Source organism: Genypterus blacodes, unplaced genomic scaffold (assembly GCF_046128005.1).
Source record: "Genypterus blacodes isolate CSIRO-AG114 ecotype Tasmania unplaced genomic scaffold, CSIRO-AGI_Gbla_v1 ptg000037l_1, whole genome shotgun sequence".
Taxonomy (NCBI): Eukaryota; Metazoa; Chordata; class Actinopteri; order Ophidiiformes; family Ophidiidae; genus Genypterus; species Genypterus blacodes.
The window spans coordinates 2,822,891-2,843,742 of NW_027466850.1; the positions used below are offsets into that span (position 1 = coordinate 2,822,891).

The 20,852-nt window shown below is 41.6% G+C and overlaps 2 protein-coding genes across 21 annotated transcripts in view; both read left to right on the forward strand.

Moving 5' to 3' along the window:
* The first annotated feature begins 494 nt into the window (after positions 1 to 494).
* Positions 495 to 16,007, forward strand: ece1 (endothelin converting enzyme 1). 8 transcript variants are annotated; one of them, XM_076147188.1, is made up of 19 exons: positions 495 to 605; positions 6,153 to 6,239; positions 7,339 to 7,480; positions 8,295 to 8,507; positions 8,598 to 8,722; positions 8,833 to 8,979; positions 9,648 to 9,713; positions 9,959 to 10,147; positions 10,339 to 10,481; positions 10,794 to 10,908; positions 12,579 to 12,689; positions 12,785 to 12,883; positions 13,039 to 13,116; positions 13,246 to 13,349; positions 13,645 to 13,755; positions 13,888 to 13,955; positions 14,043 to 14,233; positions 14,684 to 14,779; positions 15,034 to 16,007. In XM_076147188.1, exons 2-19 carry the CDS (start codon positions 6,153 to 6,155, stop codon positions 15,208 to 15,210), a joined length of 2,262 nt encoding a protein of 753 aa, XP_076003303.1. In that variant the 5' UTR covers positions 495 to 605; the 3' UTR covers positions 15,211 to 16,007. The 8 variants fall into 8 exon arrangements, with proteins under 8 accessions (XP_076003303.1, XP_076003305.1, XP_076003304.1 ...); XM_076147190.1 differs by having other exon boundaries at positions 499 to 605; positions 7,342 to 7,480; XM_076147189.1 differs by lacking the exon at positions 495 to 605 and adding an exon at positions 5,659 to 5,835.
* Positions 16,008 to 17,356: 1,349 nt separating this feature from the next.
* eif4g3a (eukaryotic translation initiation factor 4 gamma, 3a) overlaps positions 17,357 to 20,852 on the forward strand; it is a 35,428-nt gene continuing 31,932 nt past the window's right edge. For 8 of the 13 annotated variants that reach the window (XM_076147047.1, XM_076147052.1, XM_076147050.1 and 5 more), the window contains exons 1-2: positions 17,358 to 17,487; positions 17,813 to 17,971. In XM_076147047.1, coding sequence (XP_076003162.1) covers positions 17,456 to 17,487; positions 17,813 to 17,971 — 191 coding nt within the window. In that variant the 5' untranslated portion in view covers positions 17,358 to 17,455. Of the gene's footprint in view, positions 17,972 to 20,852 lie in introns of all 13 variants that reach the window. The other 5 variants (XM_076147048.1, XM_076147053.1, XM_076147059.1 and 2 more) reach the window with 3 other exon arrangements.

Genomic DNA, 20,852 nt, shown 5'->3' on the forward strand with positions numbered 1-20,852 from the left:
CTATAGTTTATTTGCGTGCTTTAGCTACTTTGTAAAGACTTGAATAGCCTGTTGTATAACAACACAGGAAGAGGGAAAAGAGCTGCCCAATTTCAAGCCAGTTTCTTTTCAACCAAAAGTTTTCACTTAACGAGTTCCATTGGTTATTGAATTCAGGAAACAATACATTTGTATTTCCTATCCACCCTCTAATGTTAAGACGTGTCAACAACTAACTTTCATATAACGCAGATAAAACAACCATTTTAGCAGCATCTAACAAAGATCTCCCGTCGAACAGAGACGTAACGTCAACGATTGCTGCATTGCATTCAGCCGTGCCGTTTTCGGGACAGCTATATTGCATTAACCTCCTCACCACCACAGTTTAATATAATGAAACATTACAAAGATAAACATAATTAAGTCCTTTTTTTGCAGTCTTCTTTAATTCTAGCGCTCTTACTTTTTCGTACGCATGCGCAGTTTGACTTGTGCGTTGCGAAGTAGTTTGAACCGGTGGGGAACTATCTTGGCAGAGGAGCGCGGTCCTTTCAGTAATTCTAGCCAGGGCTGACAGTTTTGTCTCCGGTCATTGGGCACCGGAGTCACCGCCTGGCAGCACGGTAAGAACGCGTCCCCCCCTCTACCTTACTGACTTAGATCCGCTGGGGAAAAAGCTACTGTCAAACGTTACAACTGTCCAATTCATGACAACCAATCTGCGCTTGAACCCACGATGTTTTGACTTTGACGTTTACGGTCTTGTTTTTTTTGTCGTTAATAAGAACTCAAATTCGTGTGTTTGTTGTGTCTTTACACTTCAGTGAGTTTACTGTACACGTGAGATTTAACATGGAGCTCTTTAGTACGTTTTATGAAAAGGAAGATGTTGCTTTTGCTCATCAGTAAAGCAGCAGAGGTTATTGTTCTATATAGTTATTTCATATATCATTTTTCAATTCAAACAACCCGCCGTCAGTTCCTCTTTTGGTTGCAGTTTTTGTGCCTTGGATGTTTCCCATGTCAGCTTGTGTTTACATGTTAAGTTATTTTCAGGGAGTCACACCAACCTCGAGTTACCTACCACCTGTAACATCTCAGTCAATTTTAGGGGATGAATCTGCTCTCATGATCCAGGCTCTGAGTGTATTGTTTGTTTATCTTGGAGGACATTAATCAAATCTCTTAAGTAAATCCAATCTCCGAAAAGAGATAACGGATGTAAAATCTCAACAAATGGTGTGTAAACTTGGCAAGTATACACCAAACTGCATTAGAGTGGTTAATGTTGTTGGTTATATGGCATCGGGGAAGAAAACAAGAGAGAAATTAAACAGATGTTTTGGACATGAGACAAAGTTTGTTCCAAAACACATGTTGCATCACTTAAAGTTGTGAAATTGGCTTAAAGTGCCTCTCTCTTCCCGTATCATTGAATTTCCCAGTTTCCCTGAATGCCATTAGGTATCTTGCCAGAATGAACAGGCATGAAACCAAGCCATTGGTTTAATAATGTGATATGGCTCCGCATTGTAACCAAGTTTGATTTACACTGCTGTTACTCATTACCATAACTGTGGCAGTGAGAGTACTTCAGGGCCCATAACAACAACACTAACAGGTAATCTGGGGTTATCTTTCTGAATATCTTATTGTAGGCAAGACTCCCATGTGCCACTACTTAAGTCCTGATTTCATTCTCAAACCGTTCTCTTCAGTACGCATGAGAGACACGACAATACAATATTTAGAAGTAATTGGATATACATGGTATATTTACTGTTCTGCATATCAGCAACATGGAGCCGTTTCCACGTATAACTTTGGCTGTTTGGAGAACATAGAGCCGAGAGTATGAAATATGACCGGAGTGAAATGGGTGATCTCTGTGCACACTGCCAGAAACGTGCACGGAAGAATGACCTGTGCTCGTCTGTCAACATGGACTGTGAACATTCTCCGAGCCGCAGGCTGTATACAAATAACCACGTGAGAGCAAAGCCTATATGCAAACACACTCTAACAGACAAGAGTACACACTCAGGGCTAAAAATAACCCCAGTGTGATCTGATTCTAGTAATACACCCTCAGGAAATTGGATTGCCTGGGAAGGTAGCCTTTTTTGCATTTTATTATCAGGGTGTTTTCTGCAAAGGAAACATCTCTGAACTCTGGAGAACGACATATCCTGCGGGCTTGACGTCTGAGGTCAGGAGCTGCAGCCTGAGACAACTCTTCCTTTATCTGTGACCTTCATGCCGCCAGCTCAAGAGACAGAGCAACGTTAAGTCTGTGTGAGGAGCTGGCTCATGACTACATGCATGGCTGCTCTACATGACTCATCATCTAAATCTACTTGTGTTTTCCCCATTTGGTGTGTCATGATACAGATAACCTGTTTACACAAGTACAGACACAGCACAGGGACAACATGAGACACATACAGTGCTAAGCTGAATTTCCGTTTCACTTCACAACCGGTAGTAGCAATTGATATTGTACTTAAAGGTCAAGTATACAGATTTACATGTCCCCAATTTGTAAGGGGCTGTTTTCAAATCTTTGTTATCTAAAAACATATTGATCAGTTTCTCTCTCCTGTTGTGGAAATGCTGTGCACACAGAATGAAAACAGATTGTTTTAGGGAGTGTCTGTTTAAGCTCATTCCTAAAAAGCCCACTCTTTTCTGATTGGCCAGCTTCATCAGGTCTGAGCTCACAACACCCACGGACTGCAGAAGACAAATTCTGGTAAAAGTACTTGCTCACAGGCATCATACTTGAGTGTGTTTACCAGTGTGTAGGCTGATGTATTTAGATATGCGACAAGTCGAGGTAAACATGAAGAAAATGATCAAAACTAAATAAATTGAGGCAATTGTCTATTTCCTAAACTCATTACATAATAGTATGTGTCTCGTGATAATGTTAGAGACAGTTTGTATTGTGCTTGTTTAATCTTGTCCCCGCAGGTGTGGAAGTGTGTTAACTTTTGGCACTGTGCTATTTGTGGAATGTGGTCCTAACCAGTGTCATCTCTGCTGGGATTCACCAAAGGGTTAACCAATTTCAAGGCTGAGGAAGAATTCCGTCTGTTGTTGTGTCTTTTGTTGACCGGTCACAAGCAAAGGCACGCCAGTTGTAATGAAAATCAGATTTCCGACTTTCGCCCATTGAAACCATTAGGCAGGATGTAGCGTCTGATTGGTGAGAATTTCTATCAGAGTAGCAGATCAGTCGACTTCTTACCACAGCTTCCTTATTTGCTTGATGTGAACGACCTTTGACTTGTTCTAACAGAGCACATTTCAGTCCCATACTTGACACTTCGCTCAGCTTGTTAGTCCCAGTGTTTTCAGTGTAAAGTCTGTAATTGCATCTCTTTTGTGGCCTGAGACCACATCTGGGCACAGAACCCGGCGGTTTTACCACAGTATGCTGATTGACTGAGGTACTCTTAAACAGAAGTGAAATTTGCTGCCGCAGACCCACATGAAACAGAAACACAGCTTTAAGGCAGCTGCAGCCCGCCCCCCTCACCCTCACCCGCCCTCCCCCCATCTTGTCTTAGCTTAATTTCTTCACTTTTCATATTGTGTTTCACTGTTGTCATTTTTCTCCTCAGAAATAATACGTCAAATATTTAAGCCTCAAATATGCGCAGCTTTCTATCCCAAACACAAACACACTCCAGTTATTCTTGGAGGAGTGCCTCTGTGTCAAAAATAATCGGCGTGTTTGCGGGATCCGTGACGAAGTACTGACGCACATTTGTGGTTCGCGACCTCACACTAAGACTGTGGTGTCGCACGTTTCCAAGAATCACACTGATCTCTTCTCTGTACGAGTGTCTCTGATGGAAGACATCTTCGCACTCTCGTGGACAGATTAGAGAGCTCACTGCAAAGTATCCAGGACGGACCTTGACTTATTAGAATGAGACCTGAATCAAATTGGATATCCAAATGCTGGTTGTGGTTGGTTAGTGTGTAGGCCCCAGGTTTCAGCATTGTACGCCCGCATAGACGGATGGAATTCATGACCGCTGGTGTCGGATGCAAATGATTGATCGCATCGGTTGTATTTTGTAACATTTTAGGATATTAGTCATCAAACGTCCTACACATGAAAGGGGAGACGAAATGTGTCACTTTGCCTCTGGTACTCAGGCAACATGTGCAACTGGTGTGACGTGCATGTAACAGGAAAGTGTTGAAATGAATGTGTGCTGAGGAATGCGAGTGTGCGGAAACAACACAGATTGCTGCAGTGAACGGCACCAAGTGTGACTCTCTGATTCTTTTTTTCAGTGGTAACAAAGTAAACATGACCTCTTGCGATGAATACAACAATCAAAGTATTCAGCTACTGTAGATAGATAAATGTGGTGTCTGGGGAACCATGATTTCTAGTGTGCAGGCTGGCTTTGTAGTGTGTTAGTCTTTGTGTTGTGTGTTTGTGTTTGTTTGCTCCCATGAGCAATATAGTTTTGTTTTTGCCGTGTTATAATTTGCATGCTTCTGAATGGTCGTCTCTCTCTCTCTCCTTTTTTTTACCTGGACCAAATAAGAGGGAAATAAGTGTGTGTTATTTCTCTGGATTCATGTCTGCACTTGCCACTAATGCTTTGTGAGAGAGTTAAACTTTTAAACCCTTGACCCATAATGGATTTTTAAGACATATACCAATATTCACTGGAGTTTCTGCACATATGCACATACTGATATAATAAGCCAATATCGAGTCGGGCTTTAATTGCTGTTGCTCTCTCTCTGGAACGCCTGGAAGAAGATGATTTTTCCTCAATGGCAGGTTTACTTGAAAGCGACAAGTAAAATAAAGAGATTATCTGCAGCTGTTCTGTTTAGGAGAAACCGCCTGTGTCAAGTAAACATTTGTAATGGACCACAGAGTTTGTCTTGTATGCAGTGGATCACAGGAGAATATGAACGCCAGAGCAAGACAGTAAAACGCCAAAAAAGGAGAGCATTGATTAAACTAATAGAACTCAAAAGCCTTTGCTAATGGTTTGTTTTATATAGGTTTAAAATATTTCTTTTTGTACTACTAACTTTTGAAATATACTGAGGACTTGGTGCTCTTTTCAGAGTTATTGCTGTAGTATCTGATTGTATGGACAGTCAATCTTGAGTGCTTTGCCTGACAGACAGATGAGGTTAATCATTGCCCTCCTCTTCAGTCAATCTGGATTGGAAGAAAGTAAACAAACGTCTTTAGTGTATGTAGCTGTAGCACATATCACAAATGTCAACGGACTAATGATTTCTTATATATGTGTTAAGTGTATTTTCTATATCAAATATATATAATATATGTATATTGGGGATGTTGTTTGATGGAATTTTATATTATACACAGACTTCATTCCATGTGGAGGATGGCATGTAACTGACATATTTGTAGGCTGTGTGGGTGAGGGGTTAATGGTTGAAGAAACAATCGACTGTCGTGCCTATCAGGTAACAGTAACCCCAGGCAACAGCTACAAGCATTTAGTGGGAGGAGGATGTTGTATGTGCTCCTCCCCCTGGTGTAACTCTCCTATAGTGAGCACAGCGGGTGTGAACTACAATAGGAAAGGTTCCCTCCCAAAATCTAAGTGAAGCCATAGGAGGGAATGCAGACGCGCACACACTCACGTAATCTCTCAGTCAGTGCTCCTTCCTGTTTTTCATTAGTTCCGTCTCCTCCCGTGTCGTGTCTGCATTGACTGGGCCGAGAAGGAAATCCAAAACTTGCCAAAGTATTTGCTTGCCAAAGAAGAGCTACAAATAAAGAGGAAGGGAGGAGCCATCAGTAGCTCCTACAAGGATTTAGGTTTTGTTGGCACTGTGAGTTTTGTCCCTGGGTTATCTGACAGACGCCATGGGGGCTGTGAGAGGTGCTGTGTTGGAAAGGAGCAGCCCCGCTGTGCTTTTTAACAAAGATCATTGGCAAAATGTTTGACATTCAGCTAAGCGTATGAGTGTGAGTTCAAACAAGATTCTTACCGATGGATTTTCAAAGGAAACAATACCCTGAGATCTCAGAGTTGGCTGAGAAGTAGACGTCACACACTACCCTCTCTCACACACATCAGTGGGAGGGGAGAGGAGCCTCAAGGATCATGGAAACACTGAGGGAGTCCTTTCTGCATTTGACTTTTCAGATGTCATCGTATAAGAGAGCCACGTTGGATGATGAGGACCTTGGGGACTCTACCGGTGACGACATCTACCCGTCGTCACCCATGCAGGTAAAACACCATGTACTAACCACGACCGTGAAACCTTTGTGTGGAGTCACCAGTGTTGGTATGTACACACAAAGAAGCTCAAACATACCTACACACATAAACACACCTTCAGTAGGTCAGTGTCTCTTTAGTTGATGGGAAACTTCTCAGCCCCAAAACAAGTCTGTCATTTGTGAATGGCAGATCTTGTTGCAGTTGTTGTTGGTATCAAAGTAAAGTTCCACATAGAAGTCAGCTCTCATCTTAAAACCTTAATTCCCCTGTTGTTTCAGAGTTTAGAATCTGTTAATGTGAACATAAGGATACACACATAGATTTGAATGTCTTTTATGAACAGTTTAAGCCATTTATTCTACTGCTGAACCTGAAATGACATTCTTCATTTGAATACTGGCGTTATTCCTCTATCATCAGGTTGCCGTGGTTTTCAGTGTGATTAAGTGTGGTGGTTGGAGATGGTGAAAAGATCCAGACTGCAGACTTGGCAGTGGGATTTTCTCAATTACATGAAAAAGCACAGTTTAGGTCCAAGCCAAACCACCATGCTGAGCTCCATTGGATTAAGAATCCACTGTGGCTTTGGAATTACTGTCGCATTTCATTTGACTTCTGACCTCTCAGCTGAGCTAATGGGAGTTAATCGTATTCTCATACGCGGCTGGGTTAATTGTTTCCACAAAATAGGTTTAAGATTTGGCATTGATTCACTCAAGCCAGAGCCCTGACTGTGGCCTGTCAAAGGACAGTCAGAAGCGTCTCTCTTCCAACGTTGAATCTTTTACTCTCCGGTTAACAAAGAAGGTGCACGGCATTTACTCCTGTTCCCTTCCTGTTTGTCAGAAGTTTGTGTCATTAGTATGTATTTGTTTGATAGATTTTAGCAGCGTTGACACCGATATGTAAACCATATAAGCAGCAGCTATGGCTCATCAAACTCCCGTGAACCAGTTTTACTCTCAAATTTTTCATACTGTACTGAACTTTGTAGTGTGTTTATGTGTGTGTATATCTGGATTTAAAGCTAATTTATCAGTAATTTATTGATAAACCTCTCTATGTTCAATGAATTCTAATTTGGTTTTGTGTGTGTGCGTGTGAGGAGGTGACTCTCCTTCGTGGCCGCGGTCCAACATGTTGGCCGGAGAGGACACAGAGAGAGAGGAGGATGTTCTACCTAGTGTGTATCTTGTCTGTTGGCCTATTCATATCTCTCATCACTTCTGGGATCTTCTACAAACAGTGTGAGTTGGAAACGCTCTGCAATGTCAATTCCATTAAATATAACAACAGTATGCATGAACCAGACAGATGATGTGACACATATTGCTTTTATATATTTTATCCCCGAACAAAATGATGAAATATAAACTACAGGGTTCTATGTTGTAAAGACACATTTCCAACACTGAAGCAACACCTTCAGCTGAATGGTCAAAGACAAGTCTGCTGCTCTCCCCTGAATCGAGTACCTTATTGAAAAGCCTCTTGGATTTATGGTGACATCCAAGTGAATGCTCATCAGTGTTGGTTTCCTCAAATTTGCAAAGGGAAAATAAATGCCCTTTTCCTCCCATTCACCACCCAATGGAAAATTACACATTGAAATAATGGAAGGAACAATAATGAATTTTCCTCCGGGTACACAGTTGCTGCTGGCCTTCGTCACTATTTAATGTCTTGCCTACATACAGGATGAGGTTGAAAGCTTTTCCTTACGTCAGCAATTTTAGCGGATTTGTCTCCCAGAAATGTATAAATAAAAGAAATGCATATCGTATCCTCGTCATTTGGTGCTTAATACTTTCTCCGAAGATGCGGTCGTCAAGAAACAATGTTTCTAATTATTTATGTAATTTTACAGGTAGCTATATTCCCTGGCTGTTAGCTTGGCCATTTCCTCTTAGAAAATAATACTTTCCAGATGGTCTGAAAATCCTCATGCATGTTTACCCAGCAAAGTCCTTTGAAAGGCATGAAGTTATTCTGCTTCTCTCATTAGAATGGTGAGTTTCTATATATGAATCACGTTCTTACTTCTCCTCCTTTCATCCGCAGCTCACCCTGGTTTGTGCCTGACAGAGCCATGCATTACTGTGGCCAGCACCGTCATGCAAGCCCTGGACCGATCCGTAGACCCCTGCCAAGACTTTTACAACTTTGCCTGTGGGGGCTGGGTGAAAACCAACCCCCTTCCTGATGGCAAATCCCGCTGGGGGCCATTCAGCAACCTCTGGGAGCACAACATGCTTGTAATGAAACATTTATTAGGTGAGGCTCTCTGTTTAAACAGTTCAGCGACCTCAGACGCCTTAAGACACAGAGAATTGACAGAATTTATCTTACTTTTTGTTTTGGTAGAAAACACAACAATGAAAGGTCTGAGTAAGGCTGAGGAAAAGGCCCAGCGATATTATCAGGCCTGCATGAACGAGGCCAAGATTGAGGAATTAGGAGCTCAGCCACTACAGCAACTAATCAATCAGGTATGTTCATATTGTTAATGTGATAAATCTTGCATATGTATCATTGTAAGCCATCTTCATTTCTCCCTTAAATGCACTTGTGTGTGAATGTATGCTTGTGACTGTTCCAGACAGGGGGATGGGCCATGACCGAAGACTGGAACAAGGACAACTTCCACGAAGTGTTGCGTACAGTTTCAGCCGACTTTCGTGCCTGGCCTTTCTTCACTGTGTTTGTGAGCACCGACTCTAAAAACTCCAGCAGTAATATTATCCAGGTGAGATACGGAGATATGAATATGGGTCACTTATACAGGCGTTATGTGCTTGTACAATTACATTTATAGTAATAGTTATCGTTTATAGTTTATAGCAGTATTGAAATTGAAATGTTAACAACCTGTACTCCAACAAGAAGGCAAGAAGACTCCAGACTCCGCTCCGGTCTTTAGCCAACAGGGAAATAACGCATAACAGCCGTATTACCTTTAAATTTCATAGGGTTAGTGTAAGGTTAGAGGTAGTTGTACTGTATATCCTGGACTTAGAGCTATACAGCCATATTCATAGAAAACAGACAGAAGAGTGTGAGACATTCAGAGGTCAAGTAATATCAGTTGACCAATCAGATCCTTCTTGTTGGCAGATGTGTGGACCAAGAACATGACAACATTCATCAGACACTCCCTACTATAACAATGAGGGGAATTATACAGGAAATATGTTACATTTCGTATTTACCTCAAAGTTACTGCTTTTATAAATATATTTTACAGCTTTCATGAGGCCATAGCTAAGGATGATGATGTGTTTTTGCCAAGCTGCTTTTATCTTTCTTGCCATCAACGCAGGAATGCAAACAAAGGAATATGTGTGAGCTTTAAAGTAAAACTGTATGATCTGTAAGTATGAACTGAATGTTATAGTATGTTGTTCTTTACTCCAGGTTGACCAGTCCAGTTTGGGTTTTCCTTCACGGGATTACTACCTTAACAAGACGGCAAACGAAAAGGTAATGTAGGCCAAACTTCAGGATAATGAAGTCAAATCAGAAATTGATGAAACTGGGTTAGCATTGGCAAATTCCCAAAGGCTTGTTCCAGATATTACCCAGTTAAAGATAATTGAAAAGTATTAAAAGAGAGATATTTTAGCTTCAGGGGGAAAATGCCCATATATGGCATAATTGCATAGTTTCGAATTACTTTCTTAGTTGTTGTTCCCTCAAACCCTTTGCTGTCTATGTGGAATGTGTAGTATCTGACAGCATACCTCGACTTCCTGGTGGAGTTGGGGGTCCTTCTGGGGGGCTCTCCGGAGACGTCTCGAGCATTGATGGAGGAGATCGTGGACTTTGAAACCACCCTGGCCAACATCACAGTCCCTCAGGAGGAGAGAAGGGACGAGGAGCTCATCTATCACAAGATGAAGGCCAAAGACCTGGCAGTGAGCATACCCTGGTTTTGACTGTAGCAGGCACATGTTCTACAAATCACCATCATCGTTGAGTTGTAGTTCTGTTATGTGAAATCGTAAATACAAATGTAAATCTTGATACTGTTTGCTGCACAGGAACAATATTTGTATTTGTGTTTCAATTCTTTCTCCACGTCTGTTTTTTATCTGTGCTTTTGTAGAGTTTGGCTCCGGCAATTGAGTGGAAGCAGTACCTCACTGAAGTGTTTGCTCCTGTGCCGCTCAATGACTCTGAGCCCGTGGTTGTTTATGCCAAGGAATATCTCCAGAAAGTTTCTGACCTCATTCTTAAGACAAATAAAAGGTGAGATACTTCAATAGTTTTCCATTGTGCCTGTGAATACATGTCGTGTGTTGTTTTCTGTTTTAGCACCATAACCCAACGTCATTACAGGATTATTCAGACATTTTGTGAAAAGATGAGGCTTCTTGTTTTTTAAGTTTAGCTTTGTGCACGTGTTCCCTCTGATCTTGGGTGATGCAACAAACATTTTTAAAAAGGAAGAGGGGGAGGGAACAGAAACAGTGCAGAACTTGTATTTGAACATTTATACAGCTACAATACAGTTTGCATTCACGTAATAACAAACTCAAATCTAAAATATTTTCTTTGCAGTCTACTCAACAACTACATGATACTTAAAGTGGTGAGGAAGATGGTGTCCATTTTGGACCAAAGGTTCCAGGATGCTGAGCAGCGCTTCCTTGAGGTCATGTATGGAACCAAGAAGGTGAGAAATGGAGACTTTCAGAAAATAAAACAGTTTAAATAAGTGTGAAATCATAGAATTGTAATTTGTCGGTGGAGTTGGTGCTGCCTGAGGTTAATGAGATGGTTGTAAGAGGTTCTTACAATTGCAGAAATGTGACAATAAGCTAGAGTTTGTGCATGCTGGCTGCGGCTGTAGAAGAAAAGAACTTGAGCATAACTGTTTGACTGTGGAGGCTCCAGTGACCCCCAGCCCTTATCTGTTCAAGATCCTGTTCCCTCGTCCTTGTTTTCCACTGAGGTCAAGCTGTAATAACAAACCGTGTGTGTGTGTGTGTGTGTGTGTGTGTGTGTGTGTGTGTGTGTGTGTGTGTGTGTGTGTGTGTGTGTGTGTGTGTGTGTGTGTGTGTGTGTGTGTGTGTGTGTGTGTGTGTGTGTGTGTGTGTGTGTGTGTGTGTGTGTGTGTGTGTGTGTGTGTGTGTGTGTGTGTGTGTGTGTGTGTGTGTGTGTGTGTGTGTGTGTGCGCTTACATTTCTTTTCCAGAACATACATTTTTCCTCACATTAGCCTTGTTTCCTCTTTATCTATGTGTTTGCATCCAGCTACGTTTGTCTTGGCCCCCCTTTAACCTGATCATGAAGTTGCCCATGTAGATCGTATTTTAGCTGTAATTATCCTTTCTGTATTTAATCCTGCAAGGATTCTGTTAAGACAAAGAGCAGTACATTTTCTTTTGGCCTTTGATTTAGTCATATATTAGAAATTCAACCATCTCTGAAATCAGTAATACATTTTTGGCAGTACTGCATAATCATCATCAATAATCATTTTCACAGCATTATTAAGCAATACGAATGTGGTAAAATGTTTAAGAATGGAATACAGACGAAGAGGAACAATGTACTGGGATGCCACTCGTATCCTTCACACATTTCCTTTACACATTTCCTCTTTGTTGATCCTCAGTTGTCTCTATTTGCAGTGCCTGAGTTTTGAGTGTAAAGAGTCCTCCCTCCTATGGTAGAAGAAAGTTGGGTGTCCTGTTGTTGCCATTTTGCTAGTCTAAAGAAAACAGGCCTCAGCCCTTTTAGTGGGAACACAATGTCCACTGAGAGATAAATGTTCAGCTCCGCCTCAGAGGCACTCTGGGGTCACGTTTTCTTATAAAGAACATTTTCTGGCATAGGTAAATATGCTAAATATAGGACTCACACATTTAACTTTTCACTGTTTTAAACTTTTACTTGTAAAACTAAACAAATAATGATGTAGTGAAACAGAAAGGGTTGTGAGCACGGAGACCAACATGACAATGAGTCACAGAAAAAAATGCCTTGAATTTTTCATATGGGTTTTCATCAAGATTTTATGTCAGTCTACATTACAGCTACATTCGATATATATTTAATTAGAGTGTCTCTATTCAGTGTTTATGCAGTTGCACCCAAAACACAACATATTCACAGTGGTTTTCAGTTGGAGGTACTGTTCATTGTTGTTCACATCATAACCCAAAAAGCCTGTGGTGGCTAAAAATCCAATAATTAATAATAATAATAATAATTATAATAATAATAATAATAATAACTACAAATGCATTTCCTGAAGAAAATGCACTGTGATTGCAAATGCTAAAACATGAGCTAAATGCTGTACATCCTAAGCTAATGATGTGTTTATTTTGCGTTCCAGACCTGCACCCCACGTTGGAAGCTGTGTGTCAGTGACACAGATAGCGCCCTGGGCTTTGCTCTTGGAGCCATGTTTGTCAAAGCCACCTTTGCTGAGGACAGCAAGGCTATTGTAAGTGTTTTAAAGTCTGTCACTCATAATGCCTGCTCCTACTGTTTGCTTATGAACTGGTTGACTTTCTGTTTTTATTATCATTTATGCCTCAGGCTGAAAATATGGTTGCAGAAATCAAATGGGCATTTGAGGACAGCCTGAAATACGTCAGTTGGATGGACCCGGAAACAAAAGCAGCAGCAAAAGAAAAGGTGACAACTTCAGTTTAGTATTTCTTTCCTTAAGAGTGACTGAGTGAGTTATTAAGGATAACTTGCTGAAGGCAATTCACTGAAGTTTTCAATGTTGTTGGTTGTGAGACGCAGCACTGCCACCTGGTGTGAGAGTCTGTCATTTTGTTTCACAGGCGGACGCGATATACAACATGGTCGGATTTCCAGAATTCATCATGAATGCCACAAAGCTCGACAAAGTATTTAACGATGTAGGTAAATGTGTCACTGGAATATATTTGTCAATTGCTCACTCACAAAATGACGAGATGATGTTTCAGTTTCCATTAATTAAAACCCTTAAGCCCATTCTGCTCTCTGCTTTGATTCTTGTCTTCCAGTTTGAGGTTGTTTCGGAGCTTTACTTCCAAAATGTGATGCAGTACTACAACTTTTCAGCCAGAGTGACTGCTGACCAGCTGAGGAAAACCCCCAACAGAAATCAGTGAGTTGTTCTTCATTCATCCCCACTGTCCTACTTGCCTGATAGGGTTTGTCATTGTGCTGACACAATGGAATACTGCTGCCATCGTGATGCTTTCACAGGCAACCTACATCTCTCTGGAGCACTGACCCTTGTCTCTAATTATACTGGGAGGTCGAGGCAGAATAGACTTCCCATGCCCTCCAAACTGATCTGCCATTTGCCTGGCACAGCATCAAATTAAATCACTGCTGCGTAGTTGTTGTGACCTTGATTTTCACCATGCTTAGTGACTCTGTGTTCCTTGTTTTCGCAGATGGAGCATGACTCCCCCAACTGTGAATGCATATTATAACCCCACCAAAAATGAGATGGTTTTACCAGCAGGAATTCTTCAAGCTCCGTTCTACAGCCGTTCCTGGCCTAAGTACGTCTTCTATGAAGGATTTTCCCAAGAGCTTCAAGTTCAATTTTATTATCAAGCTTTTGCTGTGCCATAATGTTTCAGCTTAACTAGATGCATACTTATAAATGTGTGACATTTATTTGTGTTTGACAGAGCTCTTAACTTTGGTGGCATTGGTGTAGTCATGGGCCACGAGTTAACTCATGCATTCGATGACCAAGGTTGGTGAATAGCTTAATTTAATTTCACATTTAATAGTATTGTAAATAAAGTTACAGTCTGACACCCTGACTGATACATTTTTAAAGGGAGAGAATATGACAAGGATGGAAATCTGCGCTCTTGGTGGAAGAACTCTTCTGTGGAAGCTTTCAAGAGGCAGACTCGGTGCATGGTAGAGCAGTATGGGAATTACAGCATCAACAAGGAGCCCCTGAATGGAAAACACACACTCGGAGAGAACATTGCCGACAATGGTGGACTGAAGGCAGCCTACAAGGTCAGATGTCAGATAGGGAGCATAGCTTGTCACTTCATTTATGTAGCATGTTTGGATTGTTTTAATGTGGGGGGACACTCGCTTTCTGTTTGTAGATAGATGCTGGCAGATCTGAGATTAATCCACTGCATGAGCTTGTTTGGGGATGTGTTGGGTCAGATGCATTGTGACCTGAAAGATACAGGTTGTGGAAACATAACAGGTGCTTCTGAGTAACCTTGTCAGACTCTGGTTACTTCCTCACATGTACACATTCTTTCCGTCTAATGAAAGGTCATATGGTATGGAGCTGATGAGCAAATCATATGGAAGTAAAAGATACTTTAGGTGGCGCTTGCTAACTAGGGGAAACTAACTGTGCAGAGGGGGGCTTTGTGGTTTGCCCGATTTTCTGTATCTGTATATGCTTATATGCAATTGCTTGTAACCAGATCATGTGTTGCTTTCAAGGCTTACGTGAACTGGATCAGAAAGAATGGTGAAGAGGCCACACTGCCTGCCCTCGGAATGACAAACCGTCAGCTGTTTTTTGTAGGATTTGCCCAGGTTTGTATCACATTTATCAATTCTTTCTTCTAATATAGTAATGGTTGTCTACACACTACTGCTGTTTTAGATTTTGTATTGTTCTTAGGTGAAATATCATTCTAAAAACACGGAAAAACAAATAAAAAATGTGGCTACTAATTTAAATTAACACCTGGATTAAAAATAATAATACTAACTAGCACAATTATAAAAACAAAAAATCTGAAAATGTTTTTAAAAGCACATTCTTTGCCATCTTTGTCGTTTTGCAGGTGTGGTGCTCCGTTAGGACACCTGAAAGCTCACATGAGGGCGTAATCACAGATCCTCACAGTCCATCAAGATTTAGAGTTATCGGCACCATCTCCAATTCACGTGAATTCTCAGAGCACTTTGGCTGCAAAGCAGATGCTCCCATGAACCCCAAACACAAGTGTGATCTTTGGTGATGCCTTATTGTGCAAAACGCAGTTATTGAGTGGGACTGAATGGACATTGGGAAAAATACATCGGGATGCTGACAAAGTCTCTCTGGGTGGAGAATGTAAGACTGTAAACCACTGAAAATCCTGCCTTGCCACTTAATGCTTCTCAGGTTCCGTTCCAGGACACATTGTGCCTGCTCTGTATGGAGGATTTCACCCTTCTGTCTTTCTCCACGTGTTTAAGGAAACTGCATCCCACAATTGTGTACTTAAATGTAAATACAAACTGCTTGTTCTTTTTTTTTACACTGGAAACCAAATTAATGGTTACAAAATGGAGGAACCACTCACTCAAAATTTGTAAACTGCTTGTTTGTCACAAAGTGGTAAACAAGCACGTGGCTTTTTACCTTTATTGCAATTTTTTATGGTTGCTGGTTGTTATATGAGCCTGGAAAACGCAAAAGTACATTTCAAACATGCATACTGTTAAAGCCACGTATTGTCATTTGGGAGATATTTTTTAATACTACAACTATATTGTGTCTTTGAACCATAGAAACATTTTATTTTAAACTCATCTTGATATGATCCCTGTCTTCGCGAATGAACTATTTTTATCTGACAGTAAATGTTGAATTTCTGTAACATACAACACACACAAATAAGAAATGGGATTAAGGTTTTAAGAGGTTCACTGCAATAAATTTTAACATTCAGTACTTGTAGGCTAAGCTGTGACGTATATTTGTCATACATCTTTTTATGAATAAGAGTTTGTCACAAATTATTTTATATAGTAAAACATATTTTAAAACATCTGTCTTTGTCTCATGGCCCCAGTTTATTGATTGTAGTGCCTGAAAGATTGAAGTGTGAAAGGATGAACATTTTTGAATGGTTTCTGTAGCAGAAAGTATGAAGAAGGTAGAAGTATAAAGGCCCTGAAAGAAAATGTGGGAATGGCTGAAAGAAACTTTAAAATGGGAAGCATTTTAAACTGAGAAATGACTGAAGTGTTTCTGTACTTGAATGAATGAAGAAGTTACAAGCAGTTTGTGCGACAGGTCAAATCCTTTGAAGCTGCCGACTGTTTAGAAAACAATAGGTGCTGCCAATTACGCAGGAAGAAAGAGCAAAAAGTTAGTTAGTTTAACAAATTACATATTCTGATGTATGATTCTGATCCATGTATGTGTTATGGTGTGTCAAATTGCCAAATTAAAGTAGACATTAATTGAACCCCCCACCCCAGCATTCCCCATAATGACATCATGCATATGTCACCGTTGTTAATGAAAAAACGGATAGGACAACCCTTACACCCCCCTAAATATATCAGGATGTCACTGTTGACACATGAAGAGACAGAGGGTGAAGTGGGTGAAATCGGGGAAGATGATAAGAGCAAGAAAAAGAAGAAGTGATACTGGTGGCAAGAAGCCGCACCATAATAGAAATGTTGAGCTTCCCTTCACCTTTGTCAGGAGGCAGCTCCTTTGGCGGCAACCACTAACAAAGGTCAGGGGTCAAAAGAAGAACAAGTTGGCATCTATCTTCCTTAACCTGTGTACGCTGACAGCCATGTGGCCCTCCTCAGCCTTCTGTAGGGGAAAGAGAGCCAGCAGCATGACGGTATTAACTGGAAGTGATGAGAAAGCGCAGTCCGGGCCCTTCGAACGCTTTGCTCCGGTATAACTCAATTGGCGAGAGAAATAGTAGTGAATCTGATAGAAACATTTGCATTAATTTAGGAAAGATGCAAGGCAACAAAAAGAACGGTAGATGTCGCTAATGACGCACATTCGTCATTAATGTCATACTGGCGCAGCCAAGTAGCACGAACTATACCGGGTTAAGAGCCGAATACAAGTTAAATGTACTCGTAAACCGTCAGAAATATACCTGGAATTTTGATAGCGCAATAGTTTTTAGTTAATGTTCTTTCATTATTATTATTATAATTATTACTATTATTATTTATTTATTTTTACCTATTACACTGTTTTAATATTTGCCAATAACACATCTATATAATTTTAACATTAATTTCCTCAACTATGCTGAGACGTTGACTTAACTGAACAAACAAAAACATTTCGGAAATATTGTGAAATTCTAAATAATTCGTGTAATGGCTTCACTTGGTGGAACTATCAAGCCGAGCCTATACGTAACTAGCCGGGAATTGCCGAATCATCTGTCCTGCCCGGACTGCTGGAAACGGCCGCAACGCCATGTTGACGAAGTCTCCCATCTCTGAAAAAAAATGATAGAAAACACACTTGCCGAGAAGAAAAGGTAAAACGCCAAAGGAGGGTGAAGATTGCGGAATTTATTTCTTTTGAAAGGAACGAACCGAGCCGGATCCACGGAGGTACCGGACGGGCAAGGGAGGCAAAACCTCCCACCGTCCCCATGAACAGCGCCGCTGATCCGAACAGCGACTTTCCATGAAAAAAAGACATTTGTGTTGCTATTCGAGCTTCGGTATCCCAGTTCGTTAAAGGGATTCGGGGCCTGCTTCAAGATTCTACAACGTCTGCTCGATGTATGCAAGCTAGGCACTGTTTGTATCAGTATTTATTAAGGTATTGTTTTCATTTGTTCATGTTTTTGCGATGAGTTTGCCACCGAAAGTGGTCCCAAAAACCGCCACTGTCGCAGTTAGCGGACCTGGAAGTGGCCCCTCTCCGTCGATCCAACTGCGGGCTACCCAGACCCCCGTGTCTCTGCCGCCCGGAGCCCAAACAGCTCCTCAGGCTGTGGCTGGTCTGCCACCTCAGTATCCTTTGATGGGTGACACGGAAACGCCTTGTGGTTTGATGCATTTAATCTCCATTTTGACTGTAAAATATACATGTGTGTGATTAGTGAACGGTGATTGAGGTCGGATGCGGGATGATGGTTCGTATGTGGACAGCGGGGAGGGGAGGGGACAATTAGCTAGCTAACTAGGCTAACGTTAGCTCGCGAAGCCGGCTGCATAAAGCTAACGGAAATGTCAGCTCGGAAATTGGAAGCTAACACTACGACTCCGATTTCAAACACAAATGTGACAACATACATTTAACATTCGGTGGCTGCCATGGCATGAATTGCTTATATCAATTGGAAGGACATTATTTAGTTTGGGAACGCGTTATTAACCGGCGAGCTATCAGGCTTTACAACCCGGTTACCGGCTTTGTTCTGTCTTTACCAGCCGGCTACATTGACGCTAGCTCCCCCGGCTAACTAGTGCTCAAGTCTCTGAAGGGAACGTCACAGAATAAGTTTCACCCACTTCAGGTTCAGGGTGGTGATTCGTGGCCTAATCTCCAACATAATAATAGCGACTTGGAGGTTTCATAGTTTCACATTACCCGAGTAGGGCTATCTTTTCTAAACGGGGTGCTTGTGTGCACCTTGCCGGGCCTGCTAGTGCCTGATCCGGGATGACAGTCATGATAGTTAGCGCCACAGTTTCATGACAGCTGGTGACGTTTGCTCTGGGCAATGTTAAGCACAGGTAGTGAGACAAATGAGCACCTCGTTATAAATAATGGTGGACCAATGGCATTTTAGAGAGACTGCGACTTATTTGTATCGTGTGTGTTTTAAAATATTGTCTGTAGTTTTACTGTATCGACCTGCCTTAAATGCACTTTTACCTGTTTTTTTAAAGACACCTTTGTCTGTTTGACAAATGCACAAATGCAGCCATTGAGAGTTGTGTAGAGATGTATTCCGGTTCGTCATCTTTACTGAAACATTGTTCAATGGCACTTTTTAAACTAACACTCGTATCATGACCCAGGTTTAGGTGGAGAGGAGTCACAGCCGTTATGTCACCCCCTGTTTTATTTACAGCATGGTGGCAGGGGTGTGAGAGAGGATCAGGTTGACACGGCCTGTCTGCCAGCGGTAGTGAGATGTGTCTTTGTGATCCGACAGCCACTGTTGTTGCCCTGTAGCTTCAGGGTTTGATGTCTCAACCAAACCCGGTTTCCTTCCACCCACGGCCACAGTCCTGTGCATTGTACATCTCTGTGAGGGGCATTTAGTATGGGGGTATTGCAGGGGAGGGTGTGAGTCGTCTCGTTTGCACTGTGTTGTGCTTCGTTTTTCAAATCGTTGTCTTCAAGTTGGATGAGGGAATCAAATGGACAATGGTCTCTTTTACTTGCTGTGCCGTGAACATGTTTTATATAGCTGTTTGGGATTTTTAAGCAATCTATATTCTTATCCCTCTTAGTGATCAGTTAATGTTGGTTCCCTCCTTCCCTACCTGTCACTAGGACTTGGACAGAGTTGTGGCATACATCACATTAGATAGATAGCGAGTAGTCGCAGTTATAACACAGCAACATCAACTGTTATTAACGGTATAGCTTCTTCTTCTTTTTGATTGTCTGTGGTCATCTCTAAACCGTAGTTTCAGATCTTTTTCATCACAGCCAATTAAATGGCGTATATGTTGGCCCTTTTTGTATGCATATAGCTATGACTAATGTAGCTACACCTGTAAATATTTTCCATGAAACTTCAATTCAAATGTACTTAAATGTATAATGTACGTTTGCCATAGCTGTAAAATCTACAAAGATATGTTCCAGAATGATTTGTGACTGGACATTACCGTGAGCGTTGAAGTGAACGTGCAAGTTTTTAGAGAAAAAACAACTCACTAATCATCTCATGCACTATCCAGTGAGTTCACACAACTTTTCATGTCACGGACCCACAAATACTTGAGCATAAAACTTGCATTTGCTAAGCTTTGGAAACAAGAACCCTTATTTTCTTGGATGGGTTTTCCCACACAGGGATGTTTCTGTGTATCTGATGGTATGAGGTTTTAAGAAACACAGGGTTTGAGAGAGCCAAGATGGTGTGGCATGAATGTGTGCAGTGAAGGAGGGCAGTTTGTTTCCTTTCCTGGTTGCTAGAGAAACGGCTCGGCGCATGCGTCTGCTGCTGCACTTGCCAGACAATGGTGCTGCTTAGCATTCAGAGCAAGAGGCCAAGGTGGTGCTTCCCACCATCTGCCAACAAAGACCCAGGTCAGGCAGCCTGCTTCAATCCCCCCTCCTTCTGTTCCTTCTGCCCCCATAGCTCACATCACCCCACCATTGCCCCAGCAGGGAACTGAGGTCCCCTCATCTCACTAGCAGCCCAACCAACCCCTGGGTCTCCACTTTTGAAAAACGCATGACTGCAGTGGCAAATGAAAAGCAGTGGAGTTGAACGTAGCCTCTCTGCCTGGCATGCAGACACTTTCAATACACAGACAGCTAGTTAATGTACTCAGCTGGCAGGTCACACTGTGCAGTGGTCCCATATTTAGGGACAGGTGTGTGTGCAGTGCGCGTGTTGAGATATTCTCATGAGCAAACTCACTGTTCTAAATAAACTGCTGAGTTGTTATGAGCATGCAGGACTGTTTGCTGAGAGGGAATGGCCTATTGAATAAGACATCCTGTGCACTGTCATTGTCTTTAGGTCTTTATATCTCCATTGACAATTCCACAGCATTATTATACGGATGTATATTCAATTTTAAAATGCACCTGTGTACATTACACAGTTTCTGCTACATTCTGACAACTATGAACTGTTCCTAGAATACCGGTTATTAATTTTGAATTGGATAATTGATCCCCAGCACCAGCAATGCTGTCTAG

Excerpts from the sequence above, each read along its gene's own strand:
- ece1 (XM_076147184.1), top strand. The coding sequence starts at position 6,111 with ATGGAAACACTGAGGGAGTCCTTTCTGCATTTGACTTTTCAGATGTCA. Across the intron at positions 8,723-8,832 it reads TACAGCAACTAATCAATCAG|ACAGGGGGATGGGCCATGAC; the intron begins GTATGTTCATAT and ends TGACTGTTCCAG. Across the intron at positions 13,756-13,887 it reads TACAGCCGTTCCTGGCCTAA|AGCTCTTAACTTTGGTGGCA; the intron begins GTACGTCTTCTA and ends TGTGTTTGACAG.